Consider the following 16,121-nt stretch of genomic DNA (forward strand, 5'->3'; position numbering starts at 1 on the left):
GTTGATTTCTGTTTTAAATCTGGATATTAAGAAACAAGGTAGAAGGGGCAGCACGGTGACTCGGGTACTTAGTTCCTGGATTTAATTCTGACATATAAATATAATGCTATAGGTTTCTTAGCATTATATTATGATAAACTGATGAGAATTTTAGCAATCTTTGAACAGCGCTACAGAATATGTCAGCGCTATATAGAAAAGAAAAATAAATAAATAAATAAATGAAACAGAAGATTCACATCTTTCCATTTTTTAAGTTTCCAGACAGAAAAGTAATCACATTCTTTTTAAAAATGTTCCATTGTAAAATATGTAAATATTTATTTACTCTATAAATTGAAGTAAATAAATAAAGAAGCTGGAAGCTGAGCTGTGATTGGTTGCTGTGGCCAGTTTGCACCAGTCTAAATTTTACACCCTTCGATAAATCTCCCCCAATGTGTTCTCTATCCGTAATATTTACAATTTGTATACAAAACAGTGCCGATAGTTTGTAGCATATTCTCTTGGAATTCTAACCATCTCGGGAAAGATGCTACATTGGGAAGCATGACGCCCACTAGAGGTCAGCAGCGAGCGCTGTCAGTTAATAATAGGAGCAGGCAAGTGTGGCCTGCAGCCATTTGCCTAGGACTAGAGTGTGTATGTTATGAGGTGAGGGAAAGCTCTCTCTCTATCCCAGTCTGCTGCTGCCGGTCCCCTCACTTGCTTCCTTTGCTCAGGAGAGGGAAGCTGCGGAACAACTAGGCACTGGGGTTGGCTCTTTCTAAGCTCTTGTGATTGCAAAGAGGGAGGAGGAGAGTGGAGCAGCAGCAGCAGCAGCAACAGCAGCAGCTTCAGACCATTAAAACCAAGGAGACACCAGAGGCTTGTGCCAGGCTGCTTCTTATCCAAGGCATTCAGGCAAAAGAGAAGAAGAGGTCATCATCACAGCAGGGAGAATGCAGGCTAAAAAGACCAGGAGCTCCACTGCAAGGACAGCTGATGTGCAAGGAGATGAGGCTCAGGGGAAAAAGAAGAAAAAGAAGGCATCTTGCTTCTTAAATATCAAGATCTTCCTAGTGTCTGAGTGTGCCCTGATGCTGGCACAGGGCACTGTAGGAGCTTACCTGGTGAGTAGCAGCAGCACCTGTACAGTACCTGATGCATATAAGCCTGTGCATGATGTGATCACTGTGTACACCTAATCCTCTGTCTTCAGGTTTCTGAGTGCTGCATAAGGACAGGGTGACTTGGGTCAAGCAACTATTACTCAGTCTTAAAAAAGAGACGCATAAGGATGGGTTGGCTGCCAGCATCCACTGCAATAGGCAATGGGAGTTACTTGCAGTTTATGTGGAAGTATCTGCAGATGGCTATGCAGCGTAGGGAACCCTGGAAGACATTCATATCTCTTATTGGCTGTCATTAACTGCTTGTCAAACCTGCAAGGTGGAGAAGAGGGAGCAGCACAGGGCATAGGCTGAATACAATGGAATATTCATAGGATGCTGGGATTATGCAATGCAATGGATAGACAGACATGTAAATAATAATAATAATAATAATAATAATAATAATAATAATATTTATTTATATAGCGCCAACAGATTCTGCAGCGCTTGTACAATGTGTGCTCTTTGGCTGAACTTGTTTCCTGCTTATTTGTATTGAGTTCACCATTGTATGCCTTTATTTAATGCCAGGTCTCTAGCCTTTCACTTTTTTTTTTTTTTCATACCAGTCGGCAGCACATTAAACAGGCCATGAAGTTGCTGCATAGAAGTGGATTCTAAGTTCCACTTCTTAGGAGAAGATGAAGAACTGCACCAGCAGCTGCTACTGCTGTGGTTGAGGCATAAAGATTGTCAGTTCTCCAGTGCTGATGCCAGTGAAGTACACGCTGATATAGTACAGAGATATAGGCAGACATAGGACATGTCCCTTACTGCATTGGACTGATCTCTATGCAGTAACTTGGAAGGATTAACAGACTTGCTGCTGTTAAGGATGCTGCAAGGATATTGTCACTCAAGATGTAGATTTTTCTGGGTCAGATGTCCCCTGATACCTAAGAACTTTGTAAATGTTGTTTCTTTTGTGACCTCATCTAATTGTCCCATTAAATACCTGCCTGTGTACCTGTCTGACTAAACCTGCCATAGACAGAGGGATAGTCCTACTGATCTGACCACATGTCTTGGCGACAGCTGTAATCCAAATGTCAGTGGTTACTATATGACGGAAATCTCTTTTTCCTTATGAGATAATACTATTTTAGTCACCAGTCATTACGCTGCAGTCATAGAGTTTACCAAGATAATTAAGTATATAGGTCAATGCCGAAATGTGAAGGTTACCATCATTAGAAGGCTGGAATTGTCCTCAACGCATGTATGGTTGATATCATTTCTTTTGCTTCTGTTCGGCAGGAAATCTTTAGGTCTGTGTCTCAAATTATTGATGAATCTAATGAAACTTTTAGTTGATCAGGAATAGGACAGGAGTAGGCATTTATGAGTATAAAGTCAGGAGAAAGTATCACACATATGTCGCCTGCAGATATCAGATATCTGCCAAGTTAGCCTGTCAGGATGTGTATACAGCAGGGGCTACAGCTTGCTCCATCTTTATTGGACTGTCATGTTAAGACTACCTGAAAAATATATATATTACTTTGATCGTAATTCACATATAACCCTATTGTAGCAGTGGTCCTAAATAGTCTGGAGTGAAAGGCTGCAGTCATGTTGACCCTATAAAACTAATGGCCGCCATTTAATGGCAAATATTTGCTGTTATTTTAGAACAACGGCTGTTATATTGAAATAATGGCAGTTATTTACTGTTATATGGCGGCCATCCACTCAGTTTCACCATTGTGTGAACAGATCCTTTCTGTGTTTTTAATCCACTCCTGATTTTGGTTGCAATACTGACTGAAATATACTGACTGAAATATACGTAGTGTGAACCCAACCTAAAGGATACACGGTGTAAGGTACAGTAGACACATAAAACACTTAGGAGTAGCTCTTTGCTGAGCAGCCATTGCCCATACAGTGTTAATCCCTCTTTTAATATCTTGTATTGCTTCTTTAGTTGAAGACCGATGCAAAAAAAAAAAAAAGAAAGAAAAAAAAGAAAGTGTTAAGAGGAATGCATTTAAGGGCTCCCTTTATGATCTGCAAAATTTTGCCAAGTGAGAAGAATCGCTTACGGTAGCTAAATGGCCAGTTTAGTAATTGCACAATAAATCTTCGGCCTCATTGTGAAGTTTGTTAGAAAGGAGTCAGACTTTTTTTTGTTGGATTGCGACAAGGTAATTTATCTATAGCTGTGGTATTGATACAAGGAAGCCTGTAATTCAGGTATGGGCTTAATAAATAAACCCAGCCTAACTATAAGGTTAGAATATCTGGGTGTACATGAAAGCCTACAGTATCTTAATACTTCAGTTGTCTAAAGATTTTAATATTTGGAGTAGATTGGCCTTTACTGTGTAACAAGACTTAGGTTAGTTTTACTCTACAGTATGTGACTTGGTCTAAAACCAGCAGTGGGTCCAAAACATTACACAAGGTACAAATCTTTCCATGACTTTTATACATTGTGGGAAAGTAGGTTAAGGCCACTTTCACATGACAGTTTCAGTATTTTTAGCCCAAACCAGAAGTGGAACATACAAAGATTGAATCTTCAATAGAAAGACTTGCAGCTTCTGTGTTTTGAACCCATATATATATATATATATATATATATATATATATATATATATAATATATTTATTGCATTCACTAGCTAATTAGGAGAAGAAACTACAGTATAAACAGCAGTTTGTCGTGGTACAGAGGACTACCCCTAATTCAACTTAAAAAGTAGTCCCAGGCAGTTCAAACTTCACAGCCAGTATTCTACAGCACAAAATGCGTTAAAGAAACCTGTCAGGTCCCTAGAGCCCCACATGCTGCTCCAGTATTGCACTAGAACACCCGCCTCCTTACTTTCTTCTCCTATGCTGCCTGCAGTGCCGCAGTCTGTGAAAAAAAACTAATGCTGTATGCTAACAGGGGAGTAGATGTGGCGGCTTTCAGTCAAGCTTGCCACGTCTTTCTCCCCTTCTGCCAGGCTTGACTGACCTTCTGAGTGCAGGGACATCCCGAACAGATAAAAAAGCTTCCAAATTATTTAAAACCATTGAGAAGGGCATGTCCTGTTTTGTTCAAAGAACATCATATCCTTATCAGTATTTTTTTTTTTTTCAATAGCAACATTTAGCGCCCTTATATCCCTGCACTGTGGCATAAAAACAAAAAAACAAAACGAAAGTTGAACAAGTCTGTTTGGAGACAGAAACTTTGATTTGTAATAAAGCTTTGGAACTCCAAATTGGGAAAACTTTCACATGGCAGTATGTTATATCAGTATTTGTAGGCCAAAACATAGTTGGCCAAAGACATAGACTAGGTGCACATATTTCCGTTATACTTTTTCTCTATGTAGGTTCCACTGTAGTACCTACGGGGTGAAGGATAGGAGGAGGAGTAGTCAGGGTCTGAGGTTAGTGGTCCCTTAGACATAGTCTCTTTGGTGTCACGTGTGGCTTTGTGGCTCCCTGACCCTGTTGATCTCTCCTGTGCATCCATGCACCTTTTAGCAGAAGGTGGAAAGTCTTTGACACTGGAGAACACTGGTCTACAAAAGACATCTGCTAAGAGTTTCCTGTGTTTCCTGCAGGGGTACTCTGGTTTCCTTCCACATTCCAAATCATACAGATAGCATTTGACTTATACAGGCTATGTGCAACATAATAAGGTTGAACTCTGCTGTAGAGGACCCCCACAGGTTAGGTGCGGAATGATATCTTAGTAGAAGCCACCAGACACTAAGAGATGAGTGTTGCAGTAGAGTCCTTGAATCACCTAAATGGCCTTTCAGAGTGGACTAGAAACTTGGGTAAAACTTCCTAAAGCTTTGTAAGGTGCTGACCCAGATATGGTCTTGACCCAGATCTGTCTTTGGTAAAGATAGCAAAAAGAAAGGGATTTTTACAAGTCTTTGACTACTTGCTTGTAATAGATGTTAAAGTGTCACTGTCACCATTAAAAAAAAACCTTTGACATGTCATAGAAACATACAAAACAGAAGGGGCAACAACAACCCACTGGTGCAAGGGCTCACCGTTTATACTTTTCCCAGCATACACACGGTAAACACCTGCTCTGAACACCTGCTTAGAAATGTGAGGATCTTAGCAAACTATTTGATCATAGTGTACCATGTCGCCACGTTAAGGCGTACTCGAGACATGGTCCCTACTCTAGCATTTTCACACTAGCAGTGGCCTCTGCTGGTCTGAATAAGCCTACAACTGGGCAGATAGGAACCAAATAATCTCTTTTATAGCAGCCTTGGGACATGGGTGGAGTGCAAGCCAACAGGAGGTGGCCACACCCCCCACATTCAACAGAAAAAAAAGGGAAATTTTGGCAGCACATCTATGACTCTGTTCACACTGCAGGTTGCATGCTGCTTGTGGCTTAAGTACAGACAAAACAAAAGGTGCAACAGCAACTATCTACAGAGCAGGTGTTTACCATGTGTACGCTGGGAGGAGTATATATGGTAGGCCCTTGAACCTGTGGGTTGCTGTTGCACCTTTTGTTTTGTCTGTACTTAAGCCACAAGCAGCATGCAACCTGCAGTGTGGACAGAGTCATAGATGTGCTGCCAAAATTTCTTTTTTTTTCTGTTGAATGTAGGGTGTGTGGCTTCCTCCTGTTGGCTTGCACTCCACCCATGTCCCAAGGCTGCTATAAAAGAGATCACTTGGTTCCTATCTCCCAGTTTTAGTCTAATTCAGCCGAGGAGAGGCCATTGCTAGTGTGAAAATCCGACATGGAGAGAGAGAAGCGGCTGCACATGACACCTATGGCTGATACTAATGCTGCTAAGCCTATTTTAAAAAACCAACTTCAAGATGTTTGAATACGAATTGATCAAGCCATATCGCCCCGTGTATCAACGTGCAGGACTCCTGGTTCACACAGGTCCCTATGCTAACTCCACACCGTGTCGGTCAGTGACCGCCACCCCCGCAAAGCGTGCACATGCAGGGAAGGGAGGCCATGGAATGGCCCTGCAACCCCCATGTCACAGGGCCAGACCCAAAGTGCCCCCCCAAAAAGTCCCAGCCAGCACCACCGGCTAGCACACAAGCTAGAGTCAAAATGCTAGAGTAGGGACCATGTCTCAAGGACACTTAACGTGGCGACATGGTACACTCTGTTTGATCAAATAGTTTGCTAAGATCCTCACTTTTCTAAAAAAATATATATATATTTTAATTTTTAATATCTACAGAGCAGGTGTTTACCATGTGTACGCTAGGAGGAGTATATACGGTGAGCCCTTGCACCTGTGGGTTACTGTTGCACCTTTTGTTTTGTTTGTACTTAAGCCACAAGCAGCTTGCAATCTGCAGTGTGAACAGAGTCATAGATGTGCTGCCAAAATTTCCCTTTTTTTTATTGTCATAGAAACATGTCAAAAGTTTTGATCGGTCCGGGTCTGATCGTAATGGTTGAGTGGGAAAAGGACTGCGCTGCGATACTCCCTGCTCTGTGTCAGCAAAATGAGCCGGACTGATCACATGACAAAGAGCCAGGAAAGGACAGGGAGAGGACCATGCTTAGTGCAGTATTTTCCCAACTCGTTCTCATGATCAGTACAGGTCTGAACACTAAGGCCTGGATCAAAAAAACTTTTGACATTTCACTATGACATGTCAAAAGTTTTTTCTTACTAAAACATTGACACTTTACGTGGAAAATTAAACTTTTAAGGCCTAAACCTTTTCAAGGGTCGTAAAAGACAAGATTGGATGCACTTTTCTGGTCAAGCCAGGACTAACTAGAACAATCCAGCCCTCTGAGGAAAGAGGGTTGGACTTTTGCTTGCAGTTATTGATTCTGACAAGGAAAATTTTTAAACCTGGGAGACTTCTCCTTCAGATCTAACTTATGATAGAAGCTATCTGAAGGAAGGTCATGTGACCAAGTTCCCTACATCCTTAGGCTATGTTCACACTACGTAAATCTACGGCCGTAGTTATCGCCGCAGAACTACAGCCGTAGATTTGCGGGGTGGAACATAGCATTGTTTGCTATGGGATCCCTTCCGGAGCGTACACACATTGTATATGCTCTGTCCGGTTCCCATGCGGCACCGCAAACAACTGACAGGTCCATTATTTGCGGACGGAATTCAATGAATTCCGTCCGCAGCAGGACCTGTCAGTTCACACAGTGAAGCGAGCGGCTCTGGCCGCTCGCTTCACTGTGGGCTATGGGAAGCTCTGAAACGGGCGGTCTCATCCGTAGTTTGAACATAGCCTTAAATTGTACTGTAATTTTGTAAAACTTTTGACATGTCACAGGGCCATGTCAAAGGTTTTGATTAGATGGAGAATGAACAGGGAGAAACACATGGTAGCACCTTTTACTCCTGAGCTTGTAGCCATTTTTGTCCAGCATGGAGATGGACAGAGGGAAAGTTAATCATGTTACTACAAGCTTTTCCCCACTTGTGGTGGAATTCTAAGCAGTGAGACCCCAACAGATCAAAACATTTTACTTGTCCTCTCACTAGTCAGCCAACACCCTGCTTTGCATTGATGATGGGCAAAAACCCCAAAACAGCTGTCTGCAGATGGGAAATCTTTCCTTTTGGAGAGACTCTTTGGCTTGGCATAAAATCTCCAGTCAATGTTCTAAGGCTCCTTGACTGAGCGAGAACTGACTTGAAGGGACATCTCTTTGCTCAAGAGTTGTGAGATCTATTTAGCATATACTTGTCTATGTGAGATTTTAAATATCCTCCACAGTATTTGTAAATCTTCTTTCAGCTATCAGATCAGCTAGGAGTGGGGCGGGAAGGACTCAAGCACAGTCTGCAGAGGTCAAACAGCACATCATGAACATAAAGCTGTCACTGCTGGGCTGTCTGCGTCATGCCCCCTCCTCTACATCATTGTACCTTCTTATCTAAAGTCATGACCCCCTCCCTGGCTGTCTAGGCTGTCTAGACATGGGTGTAATAAGATCTGCCATGTTGGGAGTGCAGTGTGTGCATATTTGTGTGTAAATGTGCGTAAATATTTATCAGTGTACCTATTCTTGCCAACATCCACTGTACATGTATATGGCAGATGTGCACTGGGGAAGCATGGAGCAGGCTCAGGAGCTTAGCCCGCTCTTTACACAGCAGGTGCTGGTTGCTATTATCAACTGATTCCCATCATCAATGACTGGCATTGAAGTTACCCCTCAGCCTGGTCTGTTAACGCCTCAGATGCTGTAATAGTAACTTTGGCATCTGGGAGACAGATCTGTGCACCAGTGCCTGTAGTCTTGGGTGAGAAATGGTTAGGAGGGTGCTGGGAAAGTAAGGCTGTTTGGGTCAAAGATGTCTGGTGGCCAGCCATTGAGAGTCATGACTGAAAGAGGCCTCATGGAGTTTTGGGTCAGACAAAGAAGAAAAAAACAAAAGCAAGTAAAACAAATCAAACAAGACATGGATTGTGCTGAATATAACTGTACTGTAATCCCTAATACAGTCTGCACAACCCGTGCAGAACATATTAATATATTGCATTGGGTGACATAAGACAATTTTGTCCCCAACCCCCCCCCCCCCCGCCCCCGCACCGCGTTCTGAATGGCTTGTGACGCCTCTGCTACTATATCTATAAATAGGGTTGAAATAATATTATACATGTAGTGCTTACACTTACGTGAATGTAGTGGCATTGCGCGGGTTGGGGAATGCTTTCTTCTATATCCACCATCGGTAAGGTGATATGATCAGAATGTGCTCAGCATGTGCCTAATATTCATACCATAGCCATTGCATACATCAACAAGTGATGTGTACATAAGGTTTTAGAGACAACACATGGCTATTAGGAACTACAGAATATGCATAGCATTTTTGTTGCTACTTTAGACTTCTTTACATCAAGCTACAGACTGACTTTGAGAGTTAGGTAGGCTACCGATATATAGTAATCGAGCCACTATATTCTATTTTAAGAAAGCTTTCGCTGTAATGTGAATTGAATTGCATGAGTAACTATACAAAGTGCTGTAAAAACCATCATGGGATAGTTACATACAGCTCCAAATATATTAATGATTCATGGACCTGTGTAAATATTTAATGTGCTGGCCCTTTTATATATATTTGTATATACACCATGTGCGCATATATCTGTAGGCTATCATATATCTCCATGTTTGTCATACCATTCATTTCTAACATATCACATGACTGTTTCACCAGGGGACAAGACCAGATGGGAAAAGTGCAATTTCCCTTGTGTGAAAGATGAAAACATTGCAAATCTAATTTTCAAATTCTGCTCCTGATCAGAAACGTCCATTCCAATTTCTTTAGATCTGACAAGAACCAGAAACTTTCCTGCAAGCTAACTAGTGGTTTAGCTTTATTGGCCCATGAAATAGACAAAGTACATTGAATATAAAGGCAGTTAAAGGAAATATCTATACGGGGATCTAGATTGGGCCTGGTTCACACTAGCAGTAAAGTAACACTTGCTGTTGAAGCACAATAAAATTTAAGAACTAAAAATTGTTTTGCGAGTTGTGCTTGCCTTGCAGTTTTACTAGTGTGCTAGAATAGTGTAGACTATTTTAGTGGTCGTAAGAAAGAGGCCGGTTATGTGCAGACTCCATGGGCCCTTGATATAAGGTCATATTTTTACGGTGTTGACATGTGTATTTGTGTCTGTTAGAATAGCAGCTACTATCAGACACACAGCACCCTGCAAAGTATATAACAGAGATTTAAAATACATTACTGACATGCACTTATGTTAGAGACTGGAATGGACCCAAGAGAAAAATTGTACAGAGGTGTATTAGACACCAGAAACTCATCCAGTGTTCCCATATGTGGCAATGACATTACACCCTAAAGTCCTTCATTGTCTATAAGGTTCAGTATGTAGTACTGGATTTTTCCCCTTTTTCCCTGGTTATTCCACTGATAAGCTATTATTGATTTGTGAGCGCAATTATAGTGTCAAGAGTTTTCACTGGAAGAGAACATATGTTTTATCTATGTAACTGCAGAGAAGGCCCTCTTATTTCCTTTATAGGGTCTAAAGACCAGCGCTGCAGGGAGTATGAAGGAATAAGCAGGGCATATGTGGGCATATACATGCAGTGCTCTCTGTCAGAGGAGAGAAGGGTTACAGCTATGGAGAGATTACCTCCCCAGTCCTGTCCCCTGATGCAAGCCCCATGGATCTGCCATGATTTGGAAGGTGAGGGAGACTTCCTGGGTCAGATTACAACCTTTTCCATGTCGAGGGCTAGTCGGGAATTAATAAAATCATTCGAGGGCCGCATACTGTGCGCGGCGGTTAGTAGTGTGGGTTTGCAGCACCCGGGGCAAGGGAAAGTATTGTCCCCCTAGTGCCCCTGCTATTGTAGTTAACCCCCAGTGATGCCCCTTGTAGTCTAGTTAACCCCCAAGTCATGCCCCTTGTAGTCTAGTTATCCCCCCCAGAGATGTCCCTGGTAGCCTAGTTAACCCCCCCAGTCATGTCCCTGGTAGCCTAGTTAACCCTCCAGTGCCTGTCCCAAATAAAAAAAATAAACATCCCACTCACCTTTCCTCCGCTCCCACGCTGCCCAGGTCCTCTTCTCTCCCCTCTAGCCCATGCCCGTCTTCTCCTGCAGGCGGCGCACCATGAAATGACATCATTGCGCGTGGCCTGCAGGACAAGGAAGACGTGCACCGCTCTGGTGGGGAAGGGGACAGCACTCACAGCACCCTTCTGTGTCACAGACACAGGAAGATGCTGTGAATGCCGGCTCCTGCCCCACCAGAGCGGCGCGCACATCACAGTGGAGCCGCGGGCCGCATCGGGAGGTCTCAGGGGTTGGATGCGGAGCGCAGGCCGGGTATTCCCCACCGCTGTCTTAAACCAAAGCAATGCTCTTAAACCAAGTCACAATTTTGAAAAACTGTGAGCTCTTAAACCAAAACGCTCTTAAACCAAGGTACAACTGTATATATATATATATATATATATATATATTATATATATATATATATATAATCAGTATAAATGATATATTATATTTATCAAACATGGTGTAAAGTGAAACTGGCTCAGTTGCCCCTAGCAACCAATCAGATTCCACCTTTCATTTTCCAAAGTGTCTGTAAGGAATGAAAGGTGGAATCCGATTGATTGCTAGGGGCAACTGAGCCAGTTTCACTTTACACCATGTTTGATAAATCTCCCCTATATTTTTATACTTATACATTATAGCTATATACATCAGACAGACCTCTTCTTTTAGAGCATAGTAGTGGTCTGTAACCTAGACAGTCAGCAATGAGAGGGAAAGAGTGGGCATTTCAGGAGAAGGAGGGCAAGTTTGCTAAATTTACCTTCACGTGGTGTACCAGTTTAGCTTTAAAGAGTACCTAAAGTTTTAATAAGCTTCTAACATGTCATAGTGATATGTCATAAGTTTTAAAAGGTGGGGGTTCCACTCACTGAGATGTCTCCCACCCACATTAGCTATAACAAATGGGCAGCAGAGCTCATCTGATTGCTGGGCCTGGTTGTATCTGCTTGCAACTGCATGCAGTGTATGGATTCACATAAAGTCCATAGAAAGCCAGTGGACTTTCTGCGAAGCCATACACTGTTTTCACCGTTCTCTGAGGCAGAGCTCAGCACTGTTATGGTAGGTTCACACTACGGAATTCTCGTGGATAAACTCAGTGGAATTACGTCGGCTGTCCGCACGCCTTTCCGCCGGCTCCATAGACTCCATACTATGGGCTGGCGTATTCCGCTATCTGCCGAAAGAAGTGACATGTCACTTCTTTCGGCGGAGAGCGGAATACGGCAGCCCATAGAAAAGTGTCTATAGAGCCGGCGGAAAGGCAAGCGGCCGTGCGCGCAGACATACTGCGGAATTCCGTGGACATTATCTGCGAGAATTCCTCAGTATGAACCCACCTTAACATATTCATTTTCAAGATTGTTGAGGTCTCAGCATCTGAACTTTTGTAAAACATTGTTTCTCATTATCATTCATTTATTGATGAATAAGAATAATATTGCGTGCAGTAGTAAATATAGAAAGCTGCTTATTGCTGACCATACAGAGATTTTCACATCTAACAATTTAAATTTCTCTCTTGGTATGAATAATCACTGGAGACTATAACAAGACTATGCACATACAGGATATGAAACATTCTACTCATTAGAATTCTTACATTAAAAAGTTTACATACCAAAAAAAAAAAATAAATAATAATAATAATAATAATAATAATCAGATACTTATTACCATGTGTATGCTACCTATTAGTGTAAATTCACATGCAGCATGATCTACAGAAACGTCTGAGATTGTCTCATCTAGATGGGGGGTTGGCATAAATCTTTGCTTATATTACAGAAAGAATTTCATTTAGATGCTTGAAACAGAACTTTCAGCAAACATCCAACCATAGACCTGATAGGACCTAGATTCAGGTACAGCTCCAGTGTCCCAAGAAGTCTGCCACATGTTAGGATTTTAATATACGTTCTTAGGAAGCAGTTGCAGTTGAATACAATGATAGTGCAGGGTCCCACCAGCACCCTACTCTACCAATAACTTTGTGACCCCTGTTGTGAGTGCTTCAGCACAGGCAAGAACAAAGGCAGCCCGCCCTGCTGTTCCGTTCATTGTATTTGTAACTGCAGAGGTAATTGAGCCTGAACACAATGCATGAGCCAGTTCGCTCAGGCCAGTGATTAGTGTTGAGCGAACCTGTCAAAATGTTTGCGTTCGGCAATGTTAAAGGAAAATTGATAAAGGAAATTTATCAAGACTGACTTAATCGTACGCTGGTCAAAAATTAGGCCCTGCCTTCCTTCTCTTAGTGAATCAGGTTGGCCGTACACCCAAACCTGCACCCAGCTTTTAGCAGGTGTAGATTTGGATCATGTTAAATGAGGCTCAGGAGGAGGCTCTGCTTCCCTGCCGTGCCCAATTTGTGCCTTCTCCCTGGCGTACGCCTCGGGCGTTTGACTCGCTCAACACCAGTGATTTTGTTGCACCTGCTTGTGGCAAACTGCAAAGGAAAACTATGAAAGGATCTACCACATTTGCCATGGGAGCAGGGCTAGGGGACTTTAAAGGGGTATTCCCCCCAAAATTATTTTTGCATTAATACGCTGCCCACCCGTAGCTTTCCATCTTTCCAATATAAAGTTATTATGGATTCTGCACAGTTTTGCTGTTATCCAGCTGCATTCACCTCCACAGATTGCATAGAATCATCAAACCTCAGTCCACTCCGACACGCTCCCTGCTCCTGGCCCCCACCCTCCGTGTCGGCATCATGTGTCCTCAGTCCCAGCACAGTGAAGTGACTGAGAACACTGATGGGGTGGCTGCTGTTACAGAGGGAGACAGTGATCAGCGCAGCTGTGACTGTCTCCCTCTCTAACAGCAGCCACCCGGTCACCCCCAGCCCAGAGCTCACCCCCTATGCTCAGAGCCTCCCGGCAGCACTCACCCGCAGCACACAGCCCCCTGGCCCACAACCAACCGCCTTTTAGAAAAATTTGTAACTCAGGAACGGCAGCAGCTAGAAAGATGGGAGACGGCTCAAAATACTCAGAGGGACTTGTTGAGTAAGGCCATCTAGGTTTTGGAGCATTTCATTTTTTTAGCTCTTGGGGGAATACCCCTTTAACTTTATTATTTTAAAGAGTCTCTGGCCCAGATTTCTAAATTTATCTGAGACAAAAAATGTGATTGGTGGCGATCAGATTAGTTGCTATCTATTGGTATCTCGACAGATTGTGAAATCTTGGCTTCTGTCTCTCTTTGAGCATAGCAGAACATAGACCCACAGGGAGACTATTGTAGTTTTATCTTGAGATGCCTTGGTTAAGAATGAGTGTGCGCTCAGTTGGCAGCAACATTTATGAGCTCCAGCTCAAAGACAGCACCCGTCAGTGATTGACAGTGTTCACTTGCCTTTGGATAACTAACTTTAGCTCTGTTGTATTCAGTGTGCTTACAGTTTGATCATACTCTACAGAGCACTTCAGCACTGGACCATTCAGACTCTATGTGAGGAGAAATTCTATATGCCTCCAGTCCTAAAAATAAAGAGACCAGAGCACAGTTTTAGTACAGATACTTTTTTTTAAAATACTTTTTCAATGCACAGTGACACTAGATTAGGTAGGATTTAGCATTTGTGAACAAGGATAAGGTGGGTTAGAGGCATGGCTTAAGCTCTCCTTTCTCTAGGTTTCAGTCATTGAATTTTCTGAAGTAAATCTAGTGTGGTCATAGTCTAAAAGGTTTTCCAACTTCTTGGCTATAAACTTCCTAAGGCACACTGATTAATTGACCACCAATTTACTCTTATTAGAAGTTCCCTACTCTTTTTAAGCTGCAGAAACCAGTCACATCACCTCCAATGTAGTCTTCTGGTTCTGTTTTACATCAGGTGTCATCCATCCATCACATGATCTGCACCGTCCATCGACCCACTGGCCTCCTAATAATGTGGAGATAAAAGGAAGAAAAAAATGCAGGATTATTTTTATATCTTTGCATATCTTATACATGCATCCATGTAGAACTTTTATGACTTAAATCTCCTGGATAACCTGTTAGCTAGTTCAAACCCCCAAAACATATGAGGTGCCTTTGTGTCCAAAGGTTCCCCATTATACATTATCAAATGCAGTACAAGCTAAAAAAAAAATCAACTTTTAAGACAGGAATCATCCACTTCTATTCTTAAACACCCCTTGAGGCTTTATGGATCCCCCAGTCTGTGTAATGTCATCTTCAGGTTGCCCTGTGCACCAGCAGTGCAAATTTAATGGTTTCATTCACTACACAAATTAAGATGAAGCCAGTATATCTCATATCACTGCACATGTACCATTCTCTTCTACCCCTGGTGTATACGAGATACAGTACGAAAAGGGGAGATAGCACAGCCTAGTGGGACATCAGTCAAGCCTGGAGGATATGTTCAGGGACCATACCAATGGGGGCAGAAAGACTCTATTTATATTGGGTTCTGTTAAGGTTACAATGTAGGCACCTGTAACATCCACCAAAGCAGATGTGAGCAGAACCTTAATTAGAAAAAAATATGAAGATTGTAAGCAGAAAAAGACCAGCTGGCCCATCTAGTTTGCCGTATTAGTATTTATTATCTTAGGATAGATACTGTATATGTTTATACCAGGCAGGTTTACATTCAATTACTGTAGATTTACCAACCACATCTGGTGGAAGTTTGTTTCAGCATCTACTACTCTTTCAGTAAATAATATTTTTTTGTGTTATTTCTGACCTTTCCCCCAACTAACCTCAGATTATGGCCTCCTGCTCTCCCTTTTAAAACTTATTTTGTCCTTTAACATATTTAAAGGTTTTGATCATGCCCCTATTTTCCCTTCTTTCCTCCAGACTATAACGATTTAGATCCTTACATATTTTCTGATGTTTTATGCCTCACACCCTCCAACATTTTGGTAGCCCATCTTTGGACCCTTTCTATTTTTTCAATGTACTTTTTTAGGTGAGGTCTCCAGAACTGGACACAGTATTCTAGATGTGGTCTCACTAGAGCTCTATGCAGCAGGATCACAATCTCCCTATTGCTACTGGTTATACCTCTATCTATACAGCCCAGCATACGATTTTCTTTTCCTACTGCCTGGTTGCACTGGTGACTCATTTTAAGGCTGTCGGAAATCACTACCCCTAAATCCTTCTCTTCTGAAGTCTTTGCCAACACAGTACTGCCGATATGATGCTCGGATAAAAGATTCTTCCATCTTAAGTGCATTATTTTACATTTGGAAACATTGAGCTGCAGTTTCCACTGTTTGGACCACTTATCTAGCAAAGCTAAATCATTTTCATATTACTGACACCTCCAGGAATATCAACCCTATTGCACACTTTTGTGTTGTTAGCAAACAGACAAACCTTACCTACCAAACTTTCTCCTATGTCACTTACAAACATATTAAAAAAAATAGGACCCAGAACAGA

General features: G+C 42.2%; 2 protein-coding genes across 3 annotated transcripts in view; one reads left to right on the forward strand and one right to left on the reverse strand.

Annotated features, from left to right (window-relative positions):
* Nucleotides 1–1,285, reverse strand: part of LOC138780350 (max-binding protein MNT-like) — a 138,122-nt gene extending 136,837 nt beyond the window's left edge. The window contains exon 1 of one of the 2 annotated variants that reach the window (XM_069956706.1): nucleotides 1,141–1,285. Coding sequence is in view for 1 of the 2 variants with exons in the window: in XM_069956703.1 (XP_069812804.1) it covers nucleotides 1,110–1,149 (40 nt within the window). In the remaining variant the exon portion in view is untranslated. Of the gene's footprint in view, nucleotides 1–1,109 lie in introns of both variants that reach the window. The other variant, XM_069956703.1, reaches the window with a different exon arrangement.
* The window catches only part of SLCO3A1 (solute carrier organic anion transporter family member 3A1), a 241,036-nt gene continuing 225,560 nt past the window's right edge, over nucleotides 646–16,121 (forward strand). The window contains exon 1 of the mRNA XM_069956689.1: nucleotides 646–1,112. Coding sequence (XP_069812790.1) covers nucleotides 942–1,112 — 171 coding nt within the window. The 5' untranslated portion in view covers nucleotides 646–941. The remainder of the gene's footprint in view (nucleotides 1,113–16,121) is intronic.

This window comes from Dendropsophus ebraccatus, chromosome 1 (genome assembly GCF_027789765.1).
Source record: "Dendropsophus ebraccatus isolate aDenEbr1 chromosome 1, aDenEbr1.pat, whole genome shotgun sequence".
NCBI classification, from domain to species: Eukaryota; Metazoa; Chordata; class Amphibia; order Anura; family Hylidae; genus Dendropsophus; species Dendropsophus ebraccatus.